The 13838-nt window shown below is 38.3% G+C and overlaps 1 protein-coding gene across 1 annotated transcript in view; it reads right to left on the bottom strand.

Moving 5' to 3' along the window:
- Window positions 1-34: 34 nt before the first annotated feature.
- HABP4 (hyaluronan binding protein 4) overlaps window positions 35-13838 on the bottom strand; it is a 34300-nt gene continuing 20496 nt past the window's right edge. The window contains exons 6-8 of the mRNA XM_059924454.1: window positions 5262-5433; window positions 2013-2198; window positions 35-209 (exon numbers count right to left, since the gene is read on the bottom strand). Coding sequence (XP_059780437.1) covers window positions 153-209; window positions 2013-2198; window positions 5262-5433 — 415 coding nt within the window. The 3' untranslated portion in view covers window positions 35-152. The remainder of the gene's footprint in view (window positions 210-2012; window positions 2199-5261; window positions 5434-13838) is intronic.

The raw sequence follows: 13838 nt of genomic DNA on the forward strand, positions 1-13838 counted from the left end.
ACCCCCAGGCCAAAAAAGTGCAATGAATTCAAACTACATGGGAAAAAGCAACATCTATTGTTCTTAGGGTCTGACTCTTTTCCCCACAGCAAGAAAAGTCTCTTTATAGGTATGCCAGTGCTGTTTTAAGTTGCCAGGGAAATAGGGCTCTCTCAAGCCAGAGCAGGAAAATCTTCAGGGTCATCTGGGTTTGGAGCAACGTCTTGTGTCTGAAAAAGAAAAGTTTTGAAACCAACTGTCACTTCACCCATTCCCACTTGGGTGCAGAGCTATGTGAAACATGGTGCCCACTCTCCCTTAGGGGAGGAGCTAATGGGGTAGGGGTAGCGGCCCAAACATTGAGGGAGAGAGGGTCCCAGTGGGAAGAGAAGAGTGGCAGGGTCACCCTAAGTGAGGCCCTGCTCTGAGCTGAGCTGCAGCCAAGTACTGCACAGACCCCGAAGAGGGGACATGGAAGGGTGCCTCTCCCTCCTCTGACCCGCTCCCATCCCTGTTGCAGAATGGCTGGCCACCCCCGGCCCTCCCTCCCACAGATCCTTACTGAGTGACCCTTTTTGTATCTGGAGCTTCCTTCATCCAATAAATATGATGGAATGTTTGCTACATGGAGATATAAGGATGATTAAAGACAGTCCTGCCCTCGGGGAGCTCACAAAGTTGGGGGAGAAACATACTGGTAACTTCAGTAACAGATGGCCTGGGAATGGGGGCCCACAGTCAGGGAATCCAATGCAATTTGGTGGCAAAGTACACATCACAGTCAAGTAATGTTTTCTAGAAGAGAAGGTTCTCCCAGAGATAAGCCTCAATGAATGAGCAAAAGGAACAGGATCCCGAAACAATGCGACTGTGAAGGCTGTTAGGAGGTGGAAGAGCCCAGGTGGGCAGCAGGTTCGAGGCACCAGATCACCACACTGCACACGAAGTGCCGCGGTGGCAGAGCTCTGCTATTGGAAAGGAGTGGATGTATATTTTCTATTCCCAGAATAGTTCCTTTTTCCAACATGGCCTCAAATGTACCCAGAAAAAAACACTGTTGTATTTTTGCTCTTGTTTAAGTATAACAAACTAGTTTCTCCTCCCAGGGGCTGCTCCCTGGAGTAAGGGAATCAGGCAGCAAAAGGAACATTTCCAAGACCAGCCACAGAGAAGGGGCTGCTCCTGCTCCACCGTCACAAGGACTGCGCGGCGGCCTGTGCTGGCCACCGGGCCTTGTGCCCAGCTCCCACTAAACAGGTATTTGTTCGAAAAACATTTACAAAGCACCTACTACAGCTTACATTGTGCTAGGCACTGGGGAAACCATCATGTCCCCTGGAGACAGCAGACACTGATCAACAACTGCACCAGCGAGAATACAATTACAAATGCAGATGGTGCTTCAAAGAAAATAAGGACTCTGACCTGGTCTGGAAGACTCCTCTGAGGAAGGGAGGTTGGAGGATCTATTCTAGGTAAACAGGCAAAGGGGTGGGAGAAGGGCCAGCAGGTGCAAAGGCCCCGTGGGGTAAGGAACATGCTTGTCTGTTCTAGAAGTAGAGCAGTGTTGGCTGAAGAGTGGGGAAGAATGGTTTGAAGCGAAAAGGTGGCCTTGAAGCTGTAGGAAGGATTTTGTCTACCCTGAAAGCATCAGGGCACAGGGCAGATGATCAGACCATGGCAAGCCACCATCAGTTGATCTAATTCAATCCCAAGCCTGGGGATCTTATCTGATGCAGATGTGTGAATTTTTCTCCAGCTCTGAACGTGCATTCATGGCAGACATCGGACTTCCCTGGAGACCCTGGAGGCCAGGGCTACACAATGGTCTGTATCCAACTGATGTCCATCATGCTGACATGACCGCTCCAAACACTCCAACGTCAGACCCACACTAGACAGAGGGGGAAGAACCTCCTCTATCTAGATGAGGCAGAACCTGATGATCTTCCAAAATTAGACTATGTAGGCCCAGGGCATCTTCATCCTCTCACTTCAGAAAACCATCCAGGGTTTAGAATATAAACACTTACCACCACTTCTGCTCTGGGTCCATAGTTTTCTGCCCTTCTGATCCTTCCCCGGCCTCCCCGGGTGCCACCTCTGGCTCCACGCCCGGGACGGGGGAGGTTACCAAAATTAATCTCCAGCTGGGATGTGATGTCATTGGCCGCTTTCCGGAAAACGTGGGCATCATCCTCGTAGTCATCCTTTACCAACTGAAACACAGTTACAGCATCAAACACAGGACATACACACGGCCGTCTCCATGGACACTCACTGGGCCGGGCTTCTCTGGGCAGGGAAAGGTGATGCTGCTGCTCCGCTTCCAGCCAGGTGGGTTCTGCACATTTTTGCAGCCACACGTTCTCATACTCACAGTCCTTTCTTCTGAACTGGACTACAGTTGACTTACAATCCTGTGTTAGTTTCTGCTGTAACAGCAAAGTCAGTCAGCTATACGTATACATATATCCACTATTTTTTAGACTCTGTTCCCATATGGGTCATCACAGAGTATCGAACAGAGTTCCCTGTGCTACAAGGTTGTCCATTTTATATATAGTAGTGTCTCACAGTCTTAATTCAAACATTTTTGACCTTACCGTTACTTCAAGTGAGACCAAATTTCTATCAGTTTAGTAGGTTAAGATGTAAGATTTGACAGGACTAACAGTAATCATTTAAATGTTTTATATCTAAGTGTATTTTGCTGAGATTGAAAACTTTTAGTTTCTGCCTTTTGTTTTATTTCTTCACAAATGCTACTTCGATAAATAAGGAAAATCACCTTCCTAGAATAGAGCTTGTTGGAGAAACTTCTTTCAACATGGGTGCTGGCTGTACAAATACCATATGTTAAAAACTGGATGATATACAATAAACAACTCTGACTCAAAATATATGGAAAGGGTAGAACAACAGTACGATTTATCTGAGGGTTGCTACCAAGGCTGCATAAAGAACTCAAGCTGCTTTGGAAGAACTGCTCTAGTTCAACTTCTTTGAGAAAGTACATTTTATTATAAGAGGTCAAATAAGTTCTACCTCTTGTTAAAAGAACACTGTATTAAATAAATCTCCTTCAAATTTGATTTGGCTTCAATTCCTAACAATGAATGAAACAAAGAACAACTCTCACTTTTAAGTAAAATATAAACCTACACAAAATATGCCAGTCATAGTAGATGAGAATCTCCGAAGTGCTGTAAGGTTAAACATCCCTACAGCTTGTCCAGCAAATGGAATCAAATTTCCCTGAGCACATCAATCCCTTTTGGCCATATGTTCATTTCAGGTTTCACGTTTAACACTTGTGTCCCCTTCAAAGTTTCAGATTAAAATAAAGCAAAGGCCTTAGATAGATGGGCTCTCAAAGCTAAAAAGATGAAGGAAAGAACAATTCAGGAACAATGGCACTCTGGCAACAAGATAAACACAAAAAATATAAGAGGCAAAATGATAACTACGGCCTGGTTTAGAAAACAATTGGCTGTCAGTGTGCCTCAGCAGAGACACGGCGGCCTTCCCAGTAAGAAGGGACAGCTTGCAATGGAAGCAGAGTGAGCGAATAGTCAGGCCAAGGTGCTTTTTAAGGTCCCAGCTCTCTTCACAGGCTACTGTTTGGTCTGAACTTTGCAAAGAACAGCGCTCCATGCAAACAAGAGGTGTTATTCTAGTGCTTTTGTCTCTTAGGGTACTCAGAACAAACTAAGTGACACCAATCACTTCAGATTTGGCTTCTGTTGCTTTAAGAAAAATTCCTGGCTAAAATCGTCAATGCCATAAGATTAATAAGTACCAAAGATGTGTGCTTTACTGAGACTAAGCTCGATGACTCAGCAGCTAACACAGTTGCTTCAAAGATTCCAGGAGACCTCTCTCTGGAGCCAGGGAGGATGAATCTGGTGTGGATTAAGGAAGAGCAGCTTCTATTTTTACCTAACATGTCAGCTGCGCATTTCAAATCCTGACAGCACAATTGTTTTAGGCAAAGCTTTATTTACAGTGCCCCAGAACAAAAAAGAAGGAAATGGATAGGAAAAAAAACACAACCCAGCTAGCTGATGGACTTGTAAAAAGGCCTCACTCGTATGTGTACAAAAAGCCATTTCTAGTGGAACAGCTAAAAACTTATTAGACTCCAAGAGCTTGGACTGACTGAAACAGGAGTTAGGAGGGGATCCTGTATCATAAATGACCCCCTAGGGAAGCTATTCATTCAAAGAATGTAACTAACCAAAGTGTAAATGGGAACACAGACAAATCTACATAGTACAAAACCTCTGAGTTTCAAATGGAAAATCAATGAATATCCAGCAGACAGGAAGGGTGCTCACTACCGTCATCGACACAGAGACTGGTATCAAAATAAATAGCTGTGACTGAATGATACAAACTCTAAATTTTAAAATTAGAATGCTTCAGTGTACCCTTCCTTAAGTCCAGCAGCTTTAAACAGAATGTGATTAAATAACTCTCTGACCAGCCTTATCAATATCTGCTGGAAGATATTTTCAAAGCTGAAGCCGCCAATGAAGAGCTGAACATAAACCTTGTAAAATCAGGACCACAAAAGACAGAGGAACGCACAAGCAGCTCCAGCAGGATAGCTGGCCACAGCAGCAGTGCCTGACTGTGCTGCCAGGTGCTTCAGGGCTCCTCTGGTGAGTTTCTGCAGAGGGAGCAAAGCTGCTGCAATAACACAAAAAAGGCTTCACCCAACCCTGACCAGTTAAAAATGATCAACTAGTTCCAACTAAATGCTCTTATTAAGAATTAGAACTGTGAAAAAAAAACACACTGAATCACTTTGCTATACACCTGAAACTAACAAAATATTGTAAATCAACTATACTTAAACTTAAAAAAAAAAAAGAATTAGAACTGAAGGTAATCTAATCACGAAAATGCAGAGTAGTTATCCTCTGAAATGGATTCAGGAAACATTCTGTACCTCTCTTCTGACACAAAATTGAAATGCAACTAAAACATACAGCATGTGCACAGTCTTTGCACAGTTCTGGAGGGAGCAGAAAGTGCACTGTCACTATAACTGCTTTGGATTAAGTATTAATGGGTCAATTCTTTTTCAATTTTTTTTCTTAATAAACAATAAAAATACAGTAAAATTAGGCACACATAATCTCTGATTACTCTTAGGTTGAAACTAGAATGTCAACTACTAATGTTCCATTTTTAAAATAGAAGTGGAAAAGCCCATTTCGTTTCCAATAAGGTAACAGTGAAGATTACCTCTAGATACAAAACGTCATGCTTACATCATCTCTATATTTAGACTTGTGTATCACCACTGCTTTGGAAGGGACAGTGGACTCAGGTTTCCGGATGTTAAATTCAGGCTTTGGTCTGGTCTGTTCTTGAAGATTTTTCCACTCATCTAGGGTCATCTCTTGAACTTGAGTTTCTTCTTCTACCTCCAACTCAGGAACTCTATAAAGAAGTATAATCATAAAGAATAATTTCTTGATAGGTCTGAAATGTCTACTTTCTCAAAGAGAAAGTCATAACCATTAGTTTAACGTACTTTCATGGTTCTGTATCTTAAATTTAAATAAGGTAAGAAAATCTTTGAACCATAAGCTTCCTTATTTTATTTTCATCATTTTATGCCACCATTGCCAACTGAAGGTACTTCCTGTCTGTGTTCAAAGCAGTCTTTGAAAAATGGGAGCATCACCATCTCAATGACAATATTACACTTCACCACCAGGCACTCCCTTCCCCTATGACATTACACACAAAATGAGATAGGTAATTATAGAAACAAATGGGAGAAGCAACTGAGACAAAACACATATAAGGAAACCATGAACAGAGGTTATAAACAATGGGTCACAAATACATACTTTTGTAAATATCCTCCTTAAATTCATGAATTCTTAAAACAGAAGACAGACATATAGAACAATGGAATAGAATTCAGAGTCCAGAAATAAGCCCTCACATTTATGAGCAATTAATTTTTTTTGATCAGTGTGCCAAAGATCATTCTTTTGCACTTGGATATTTAGTTTTCCCAGGCCCGTTTGTTGAAAAGACTGTTCTTTCTCCTTTGAATTAAGTTGGACTTCTCACACCATAAATGTAAGAGCTAAAAGTATAAAACTCTTAGAAGAAAACAGAGGCATAAACCTTGGATTAAGCAATGGTTTCTTACATATGACATCAAAAGCACAAGCAACAAAAGAAAAAGTAAATAAACTGGACATCACCAAAATTGAAAATTTTTGTGCTGCAAAAGGACACCATCAAGAAAGTGAAAAGACAACTCATAGAATGGGAGAAAATATTTGCAAATCATATATATATCTAATAAGAGACTTAGATCTAGAATACATAAAGGACTCATAACTCAAAAAAATAAATGATGCAACTAAAAAATGTGCATTTGTCAAAACAATGAATGTACACTTATTTTTGTACATTTCACAATAAATAAATTTTATATCACTTTAGGTGGTGGGTATAGGTGTTCACTGTAAAATTCTTTAAACTTTGCTGTGTTTGAAATTTTTCATAATAAAATGTTGGAAAAATACTAACATTAAAACATATCCCAAACATACATTGGCAAAAATATAAAAAGACAGTAAATTTTGTAATGCCAAATACTGGAAACAACCCAAAATCATCTGGAGAGGAATTTGGTGGAAAAATTATGGATATCAAACATGAATATTAAGCAGCTAAAAAGGAATGAGAAATACATAAATTGCTATGGAGCACCTCCTGGATATACTGATGAAAAAGCAAGGTGGTATGTATGTTACCATTCACCTAAGAAATAAGGAGACATACAAATATATATACATATAGGTTTTTTAAAAAAAAATCATAATATAAACCAGGGAAAGAACAGGGATAGCAGCTATTTGGAAAATATCATGTTTTAACAGATTATACTTTGGAAACATTTAAATATTTTACATAATTATAAAACAGATTTAAATTAAAATTCAATCTCTAAATTTGGAAGCAAAATTAATCAAATTAGCCTAATTGTTTATCAAGTTGGTGATAAAAGCATCAGAAAAAAGCTATTTAAAGTGCCTTTAAATCCAAATTTATAATTATTCATCTCTCTGTATATAACTTTTTAATAATCATATTATTGGAGGTAGTGTTGGTAATGTTATTTGTTACTGCCGTGTGTGCAGCAAATGAGTAATAGTATGATGTTATTGACAACTGGGATTTTCAGCATGGAAGAAAAACAGAAACAAACTTAAGAAAGTTTAGCTAAAAGTTTTGTACTCCTAAATTTCAAATGGAAATATTGAATGAACTCATAATATATTTTAGCTTAAAAATGTGTGTGTGTGTGTGTGTGTGTGTGTGTGTGTGTGTGTATTCCTCAGCTCTGTTCACTTAAATGTCCTAGAAACAGTTAAGTAGTAGCAGTAAGTAACCCTAGTGCCTAGACTATGGTCTCTAAATACCATATTATATATTTTTTTAAATTTATTTTATTGAAGTACAGTTGATTTATACTGTACAGCAAAGTGATTCAGTTATACATAGATATACATTCTTTTTCATATTCTTTTCCATTATGGTTTATTACAGGATATTGAGTAGAGTTCCCTGTGCTATACAATAGTAGGACCTTGTTGTTTATCCGTTCTATGTAAAATAGTTTGTATCTGCTAATCCCAAACTCCCAATCCATCCTTCCCCAACACCCACTCCCCCTTGGCAACCACAAGTCTGTTCTCTATGTCTGTGAGTCTGTTTCTGTTTCGTAGATAAGTTTATTTATGTCATATTTTAGATTCCACACATAAGTGATATCATATGGTTCTAAATACCATATTCTATTAAAGGACTCTAGCTCCCTGGAAAAATGACTCAGTATGAGGGGTGAAGTATAGATGATGAGTCTGAAACATGTCTTACCAGAAAGCAAGGAAGCTATCAAAGACCACTGAATGTGTGTCAAAAGGATCAAGAATCAACTTGAAGAGGCTCCCTTCAGTCAAAAAATGGATCAGTTTAAGCACCAATAAGCATAAAAACTCAGTGGATTGAAACACATCAGATATGTTTAAATCTCTAAGTTCACAATGACACTTAAAAAAAGTCACTGGCACCTTTGAAGGATATGAGGGAACCAGCTCATTATTCTGAAAATGAGTAAATTAAAAGTAAAACATGCCTTTTATGCATCCTTCATTTCCTAAACAAACTTACACTCAGTGTAATCAACTAGTTCTAGGTAAGCTTTTCTTTACAGATCATCCCAGCTACTTAACTGAAGAAAGAATGATAGAATTAGACTATCACTAATTTGCAGCCCTAATGAATTAATGGATAAAGGCAATGACAATCAGCAGCCTTCCATAACCTACGAAACAATCTTGCCAAAAAGTTGAACCTGAATTTAATCAAACCTCTGCCTCTCATTATTAATATTCAGGAAATTTTAAAAAAATATGAAGAACAGAGAAACATGTTGGACTACTCTACAATGCCATGCTGGGACTGGCTTGCACCAAGTCATAACAGCCAATTGTTAAATTTTCAGGAATTTTGCCGAGTTGGCTGTGAAATACAGTTGTTAAAAATTAAATTATAGAAACGCATAATTAACAATGTTAAAACAAAGGTAATAAATCCTCACAACTCATTGTTCCCTAATTATTTCACTACATTTTGCCTTTTCCTATGCACTTGAAGTTATTTATCTCTATTTTATGTGTAGAGTGGAAATACTACGCAACGATGTACTACTGCACATCTTTTCCCCACTCTGTGTTCAATGATGTTGCTTTGGTAGTTTTAAATCAGCCATGGTAGCAATATTTACACCACAGAAACTAGCAAGTGCAATAGATCCAGGCTTTTTCATCCCAGAGAACCAGATGTTAAATATTTACCAGCACACCACTGCTTACAGGGATGCAATCAATACAATTCTGACTCTGAGAAACTATTTGGACAAATGACCCAGCTTTTTCAACAAATAAATTGCAAGGGAAAAAAAAAGAGAAGACACATAGATTAAAAGCGACTTAAGGGTAATCCAAATAGTTTGATATTGGCAGACCAATGGAACAGACTGTAGAGAAATAGGCCCACACATACATGGGTGATTGATTTTCAAATAATGCTTTTCAGTATGCTGGAAAAACTTGATATGCATATGCAAAAAAAAGGAGGGAACGTCTATCCATACCTCACATTGTATATAAAAGTCAACTCAAAATGGACCAAATGTTAATTTTTAAAAATGGATCACAGACCTAAATATAAAACCCCAAATTATAAAACTTATAGGAGAAAACATTTGTGGTATTAGGTTAGGAAAAGATTTCATACCAAAATCATGATCAATGAAAGAACTGATAAATTGAACTTCTTCAAAATTAAAAACTTCTGCTCTTCAAAAGACACTGTCAAGAGGGGACTTCCTGGGTGGTCCAGGGGGTAAGACTCCACGCTCCCAATGGAGGGGGCACGGGTTTGACCCCTGGTCGGGGAACTAGATCCAGCATGCAAGCTGCAACTAAGAAGCCCGCAGGCTGCAACTAAAGATCCCACATGCTGCAATGAAGATCCCATGTGCCGCAACTAAGACCTGGCACAGCCAAAATAAATAAATAAATATTAAAAAAAAAAAAGAAAATGGGGGGTCATCATTTAAAAAAAAAATGACACTGTCAAGAGAATAAAAAATCAGGCCACAGATCTGGAGAAAATATTTGCAAATCATGTATCTGATAGAGGACTTGAATCCAGAATATATGAAGAACTCTCAGAACTCAGTAATAAGAAAACAAACCAATTATAAAATGAGCAAATGATTTCAACAGACTATTAAAGAAGACATACAGATGGCAAATAACCCGTGAAAAGAGGCTTAACATCATTAGTCATTAGGAAAATGCAAATTAAAACCACAATGAGATATACACCTATTCTAATGCCTAAAAATTATAAAAACTGGAACAACCACTTTGAAAATGAGTTTGGCAATTTCTAAAAAAGTTACATAAATACCTGCCATTTCACTCAGGAGAAATGAAAATGTATATCTACAGAAAGGCACACACAGAAATGTTCATAGTAGCTTTATAATAGCAAAAACTGGAAACAACCCAAATGATGATCATCAGGCAGATGGATAAATAGGGGTCTATCTGTACAATGGAATATTGCTCAACAATAAATAGGAAGGAACTACTGATACATTCAACAACCTGGATGAATCTTAAAATATTCGTGCTCAGTGAAAGAATATAGACAAAAAAAGAATACAAAAAGAATACATGCTGTATGCTTCCATTTATATAAAATTATAGCAATTGCAAACTAATCTTTAATGACAAAAAAGTAGATCACTGGTTGCCTGGGGGAAAGGGGTGGGATGGAGGGATTACAAAGGGACACAAGGAAACTTTTTGGGTTGATAGATGTGCTCATTATTTTGATTGTTTATGGATTTCAAACTTGTAAAACTGTACCTTCTAAATATGTGCTGTTTATTGGATTTGGATTGTATCTCAATAAAGCTGTTTTTAAAAGAGATGTAAGAAACATAGAAATTAAAATGTATATTTCAATATTAATTCAAACAAATAAGTTGTTTTAAAAAAGGATTTTGAGGGCTTCCCTGGTGGCGCAGCGGTTGAGAATCTGCCTGCCAATGCAGGGGGCATGGGTTCGAGCCCTGGTCTGGGAAGATCCCACATGCTGCGGAGCAACTAGGCCTGTGAGCCACAACTACTGAGCCTGCGTGTCTGGAGCCTGTGCTCCGCAACAAGAGAGGCCGCGATAGTGAGAGGCCCGCGCACCGCGATGAAGAGTGGCCCCCGCTTGCCGAAACTAGAGAAAGCCCTCGCACAGAAACGAAGACCCAACACAGTCAAAAATAAATAAATAAATAAATAAAAATTAAAAAAAAAAAAAAAAAAGGATTTTGAGATAATCAGGGAAACTGACAAACTGCCTAGATATTTAATGATATTAAGGAATTATTAAAAAGTTTTAGATGGGATAATGATATTCCAGTTATGGTTTTTTTAAAGGAAGTCTTTTAGATATAACATTCTGAAACATTTTTGGATAATATATAATATATCCTGGAGGTAGAGGAAGTGGGTAGAGAAATATATGAAACAAGAATGACCATGATTTGCTAACAGTTTAGCTGAATAACTTACTTGGAGTTTCAATATACTATTCTTATTTTATATACATTTTTTCTATAACTTTTAACAAAAAGAGCTAAAAATAAAGAAATATTAAGGAATCATGAGGGTTTCTGTAGCCTACTTGTGATAGAATTAAGAAATCTGTGGAACCGGATGCTATGAATTTGAGGATTCTTTCATAACTAAGATAACCTAATAGAAGTTAATAAATTCCAAAAAGTTCAATAAGAACAGATTTTGTGTTAAGACCACAAAAGAAGTACTTTTTGTTTGCTTGTTTGTCTTAAAAAATATATCTAAACATAAACAACTAGAAAAAGTAGAAGGCATGTAAGAAATGTAGCCCTGAAGCCACACAGACACTCAAAATAAAGCAAATAGTGCAGTTCAGAATAGAGCATCTGCCACAAGTGATTCCATCCATGAAAGTGATCAGCCTGACACCCTTCACTCAGATGCGCCTCATTCAGAGGTGTTCTTACAGATGCCCCCATGCATTCTCCTTTATCACCTGCTATTTCAACAAGCCATTTTGGGAGCAGTATAAAATCACCAAGGACAGGCTCCTTAACTTCATTGCCTATTGACCAAAAATAATTATAAAAAACACACTCTAAACAAACAAAACACATTCTATGACAGTTCTGTAAGGCAGATTCCATTTCCCATTTGAATCAGCTCTGAATGTGGTTTTTACTGCCGTTTTAGCAAAGACTGGATATTCAACAGGAAGAGATATAACTAATTCTCAGTTCCAGGAAGGACTAATGCAAGTATATTTCTAACAGTTATAAAAGCAACATAACTGCCATCACTCTAAATTTAACAATTCCCTTTTGAGTAATTCAAAGACCTTTACAGTTCTTGGTTTATCAGGTGGGCCAAAGAGTGCCTTCGGTATTTTAAGTAAAAATAAAAGACACATTTTTCATTTTCCCCAAGAACTTTATTGAACAATGTATTCACGCTTTTGTTCCACTACTTTCTGCCATTTTCCAGGCAACTTCATAATTCCATCTTCCCAAAACTTTTTATCTTTTTGAGCAAAGAACTGTTCCAGGTGCCTTTTATAGTCTTCCAGGGAATTGAATTTTTTTCCATTAAGAGAATTTTGTAAAGACCAGAATAAATGGAAATCCGAAGGTGCAATGTCTGGTGAATACAGCAGATGAATCAGAACTTCCCAGCCAAGCTGTAACAGTTTTTGCCTGGTCATCAAAGAAACATGTGGTCTTGCGTTATCCTGATGGAAGATTACGTGTTTTCTGTTGACTAATTCTGGACGCTTTTCACTGAGTGCAGCTTTCAGTTGGTCTAACTGGGAGCAGTACTTGTTGGAATTAATCGTTTGGTTTTCTGTTAGGAGTTCATAATAGAGGACTCCCTTCTGATCCCACCATATACACAACATCACCTTCTTTGGATGAAGACCGGCCTTTGGTGGTTGGTGGTGGTTCATTTTGCGTGCCCCACGATCTCTTCCATTCCACATTGTTGTACAGTATCCACTTTTCATCGCCTGTCACAATTTTTTTTTTAATTAATTAATTAATTTTTGGCTGCATTGGGTCTTTGTTGCTGCTGGGTGCAGGCTTTCTCTAGTTGCAGCGAGCGGGGGCTACTCTTCGTTGCAGTGCGCAGGCTTCTCATTGCGGTGGCTTCTCTTGCTGCGGAGCACAGGCTCTAGGCGCGCAGGCTGCAGTAGTTGTGGCTCACGGGCTCTAGAGCACAGGCTCAGGAGTTGTGGCGCACTGGCTTAGTTGCTCCGCGGCACGTGGGATCTTCCCAGACCAGGGCTCGAACCCGTGTCCCCTACATTGGCAGGTGGGTTCTTAACCACTGTGCCACCAGGGAAGTCCCCAACAATTTGTTTTAAAAACGGAATGTTTTCATTACATTTCAGTAGAGAATCGCATGCAGAAATAGCGTCAAGAAGGTTTTTCTCGCTTATATGGAATCCAAACATCAAAGCGATTCACATAACCAAGCTGGTGCAAGTGATTTTCAACGTTTGATTTGGATACTTTAAGTATGTCGGCTATCTCCCACGTGGCATAACACTGATTGCTCTCAATTATTGTTTTGATTTGATCGCTATCAACTTCAACTGGTCTACTGAACTGTGGAGCATCGTCCAGTGAGAAATCTCCAGCACGAAACTTTGCAAACCACTTTTGACACATTTGGTCAGTCACAGCACCTTCTCCATACACTGCACAAATCTTTTTGTGCATTTCAGTTGCGTTTTTACCTTTCTTGAAATAATAAAGCATAATATGCCAAAAATGTTGCTTTTTTTCTTCCATCTTCAATATTAAAATGGCTACACAAAAATTCACCAATTTTTATGTCTTTTTTAAATGCACGCTGATATGACAGCTGTCAAATACAATGTAACAAAATTGTTTCCAATGAAGTTAAAGACAACAAAGTGCTACTAGAGCCATTTTACAGAAGAAACCGAATGAAACTTTTGGCCCACCCAATATGATAAAAAATTTTTGGAAAGAATTTTCCATCAAAACTGCTTATAGATATAAGTCATCAAATCTATGACTTGTAATGTGAACAATGCTGTATGAAGATTTGATAATTATACATTTTGTTTCTAAATGGGTAAAATTATAGAAGAAATAGAACTGTTTTAACAACAGTTATCTTTATGTAGAAATAAATGGGATA

The sequence above is a fragment of the Balaenoptera ricei genome, chromosome 6 (assembly GCF_028023285.1).
Source record: "Balaenoptera ricei isolate mBalRic1 chromosome 6, mBalRic1.hap2, whole genome shotgun sequence".
Classification (NCBI taxonomy): domain Eukaryota; kingdom Metazoa; phylum Chordata; class Mammalia; order Artiodactyla; family Balaenopteridae; genus Balaenoptera; species Balaenoptera ricei.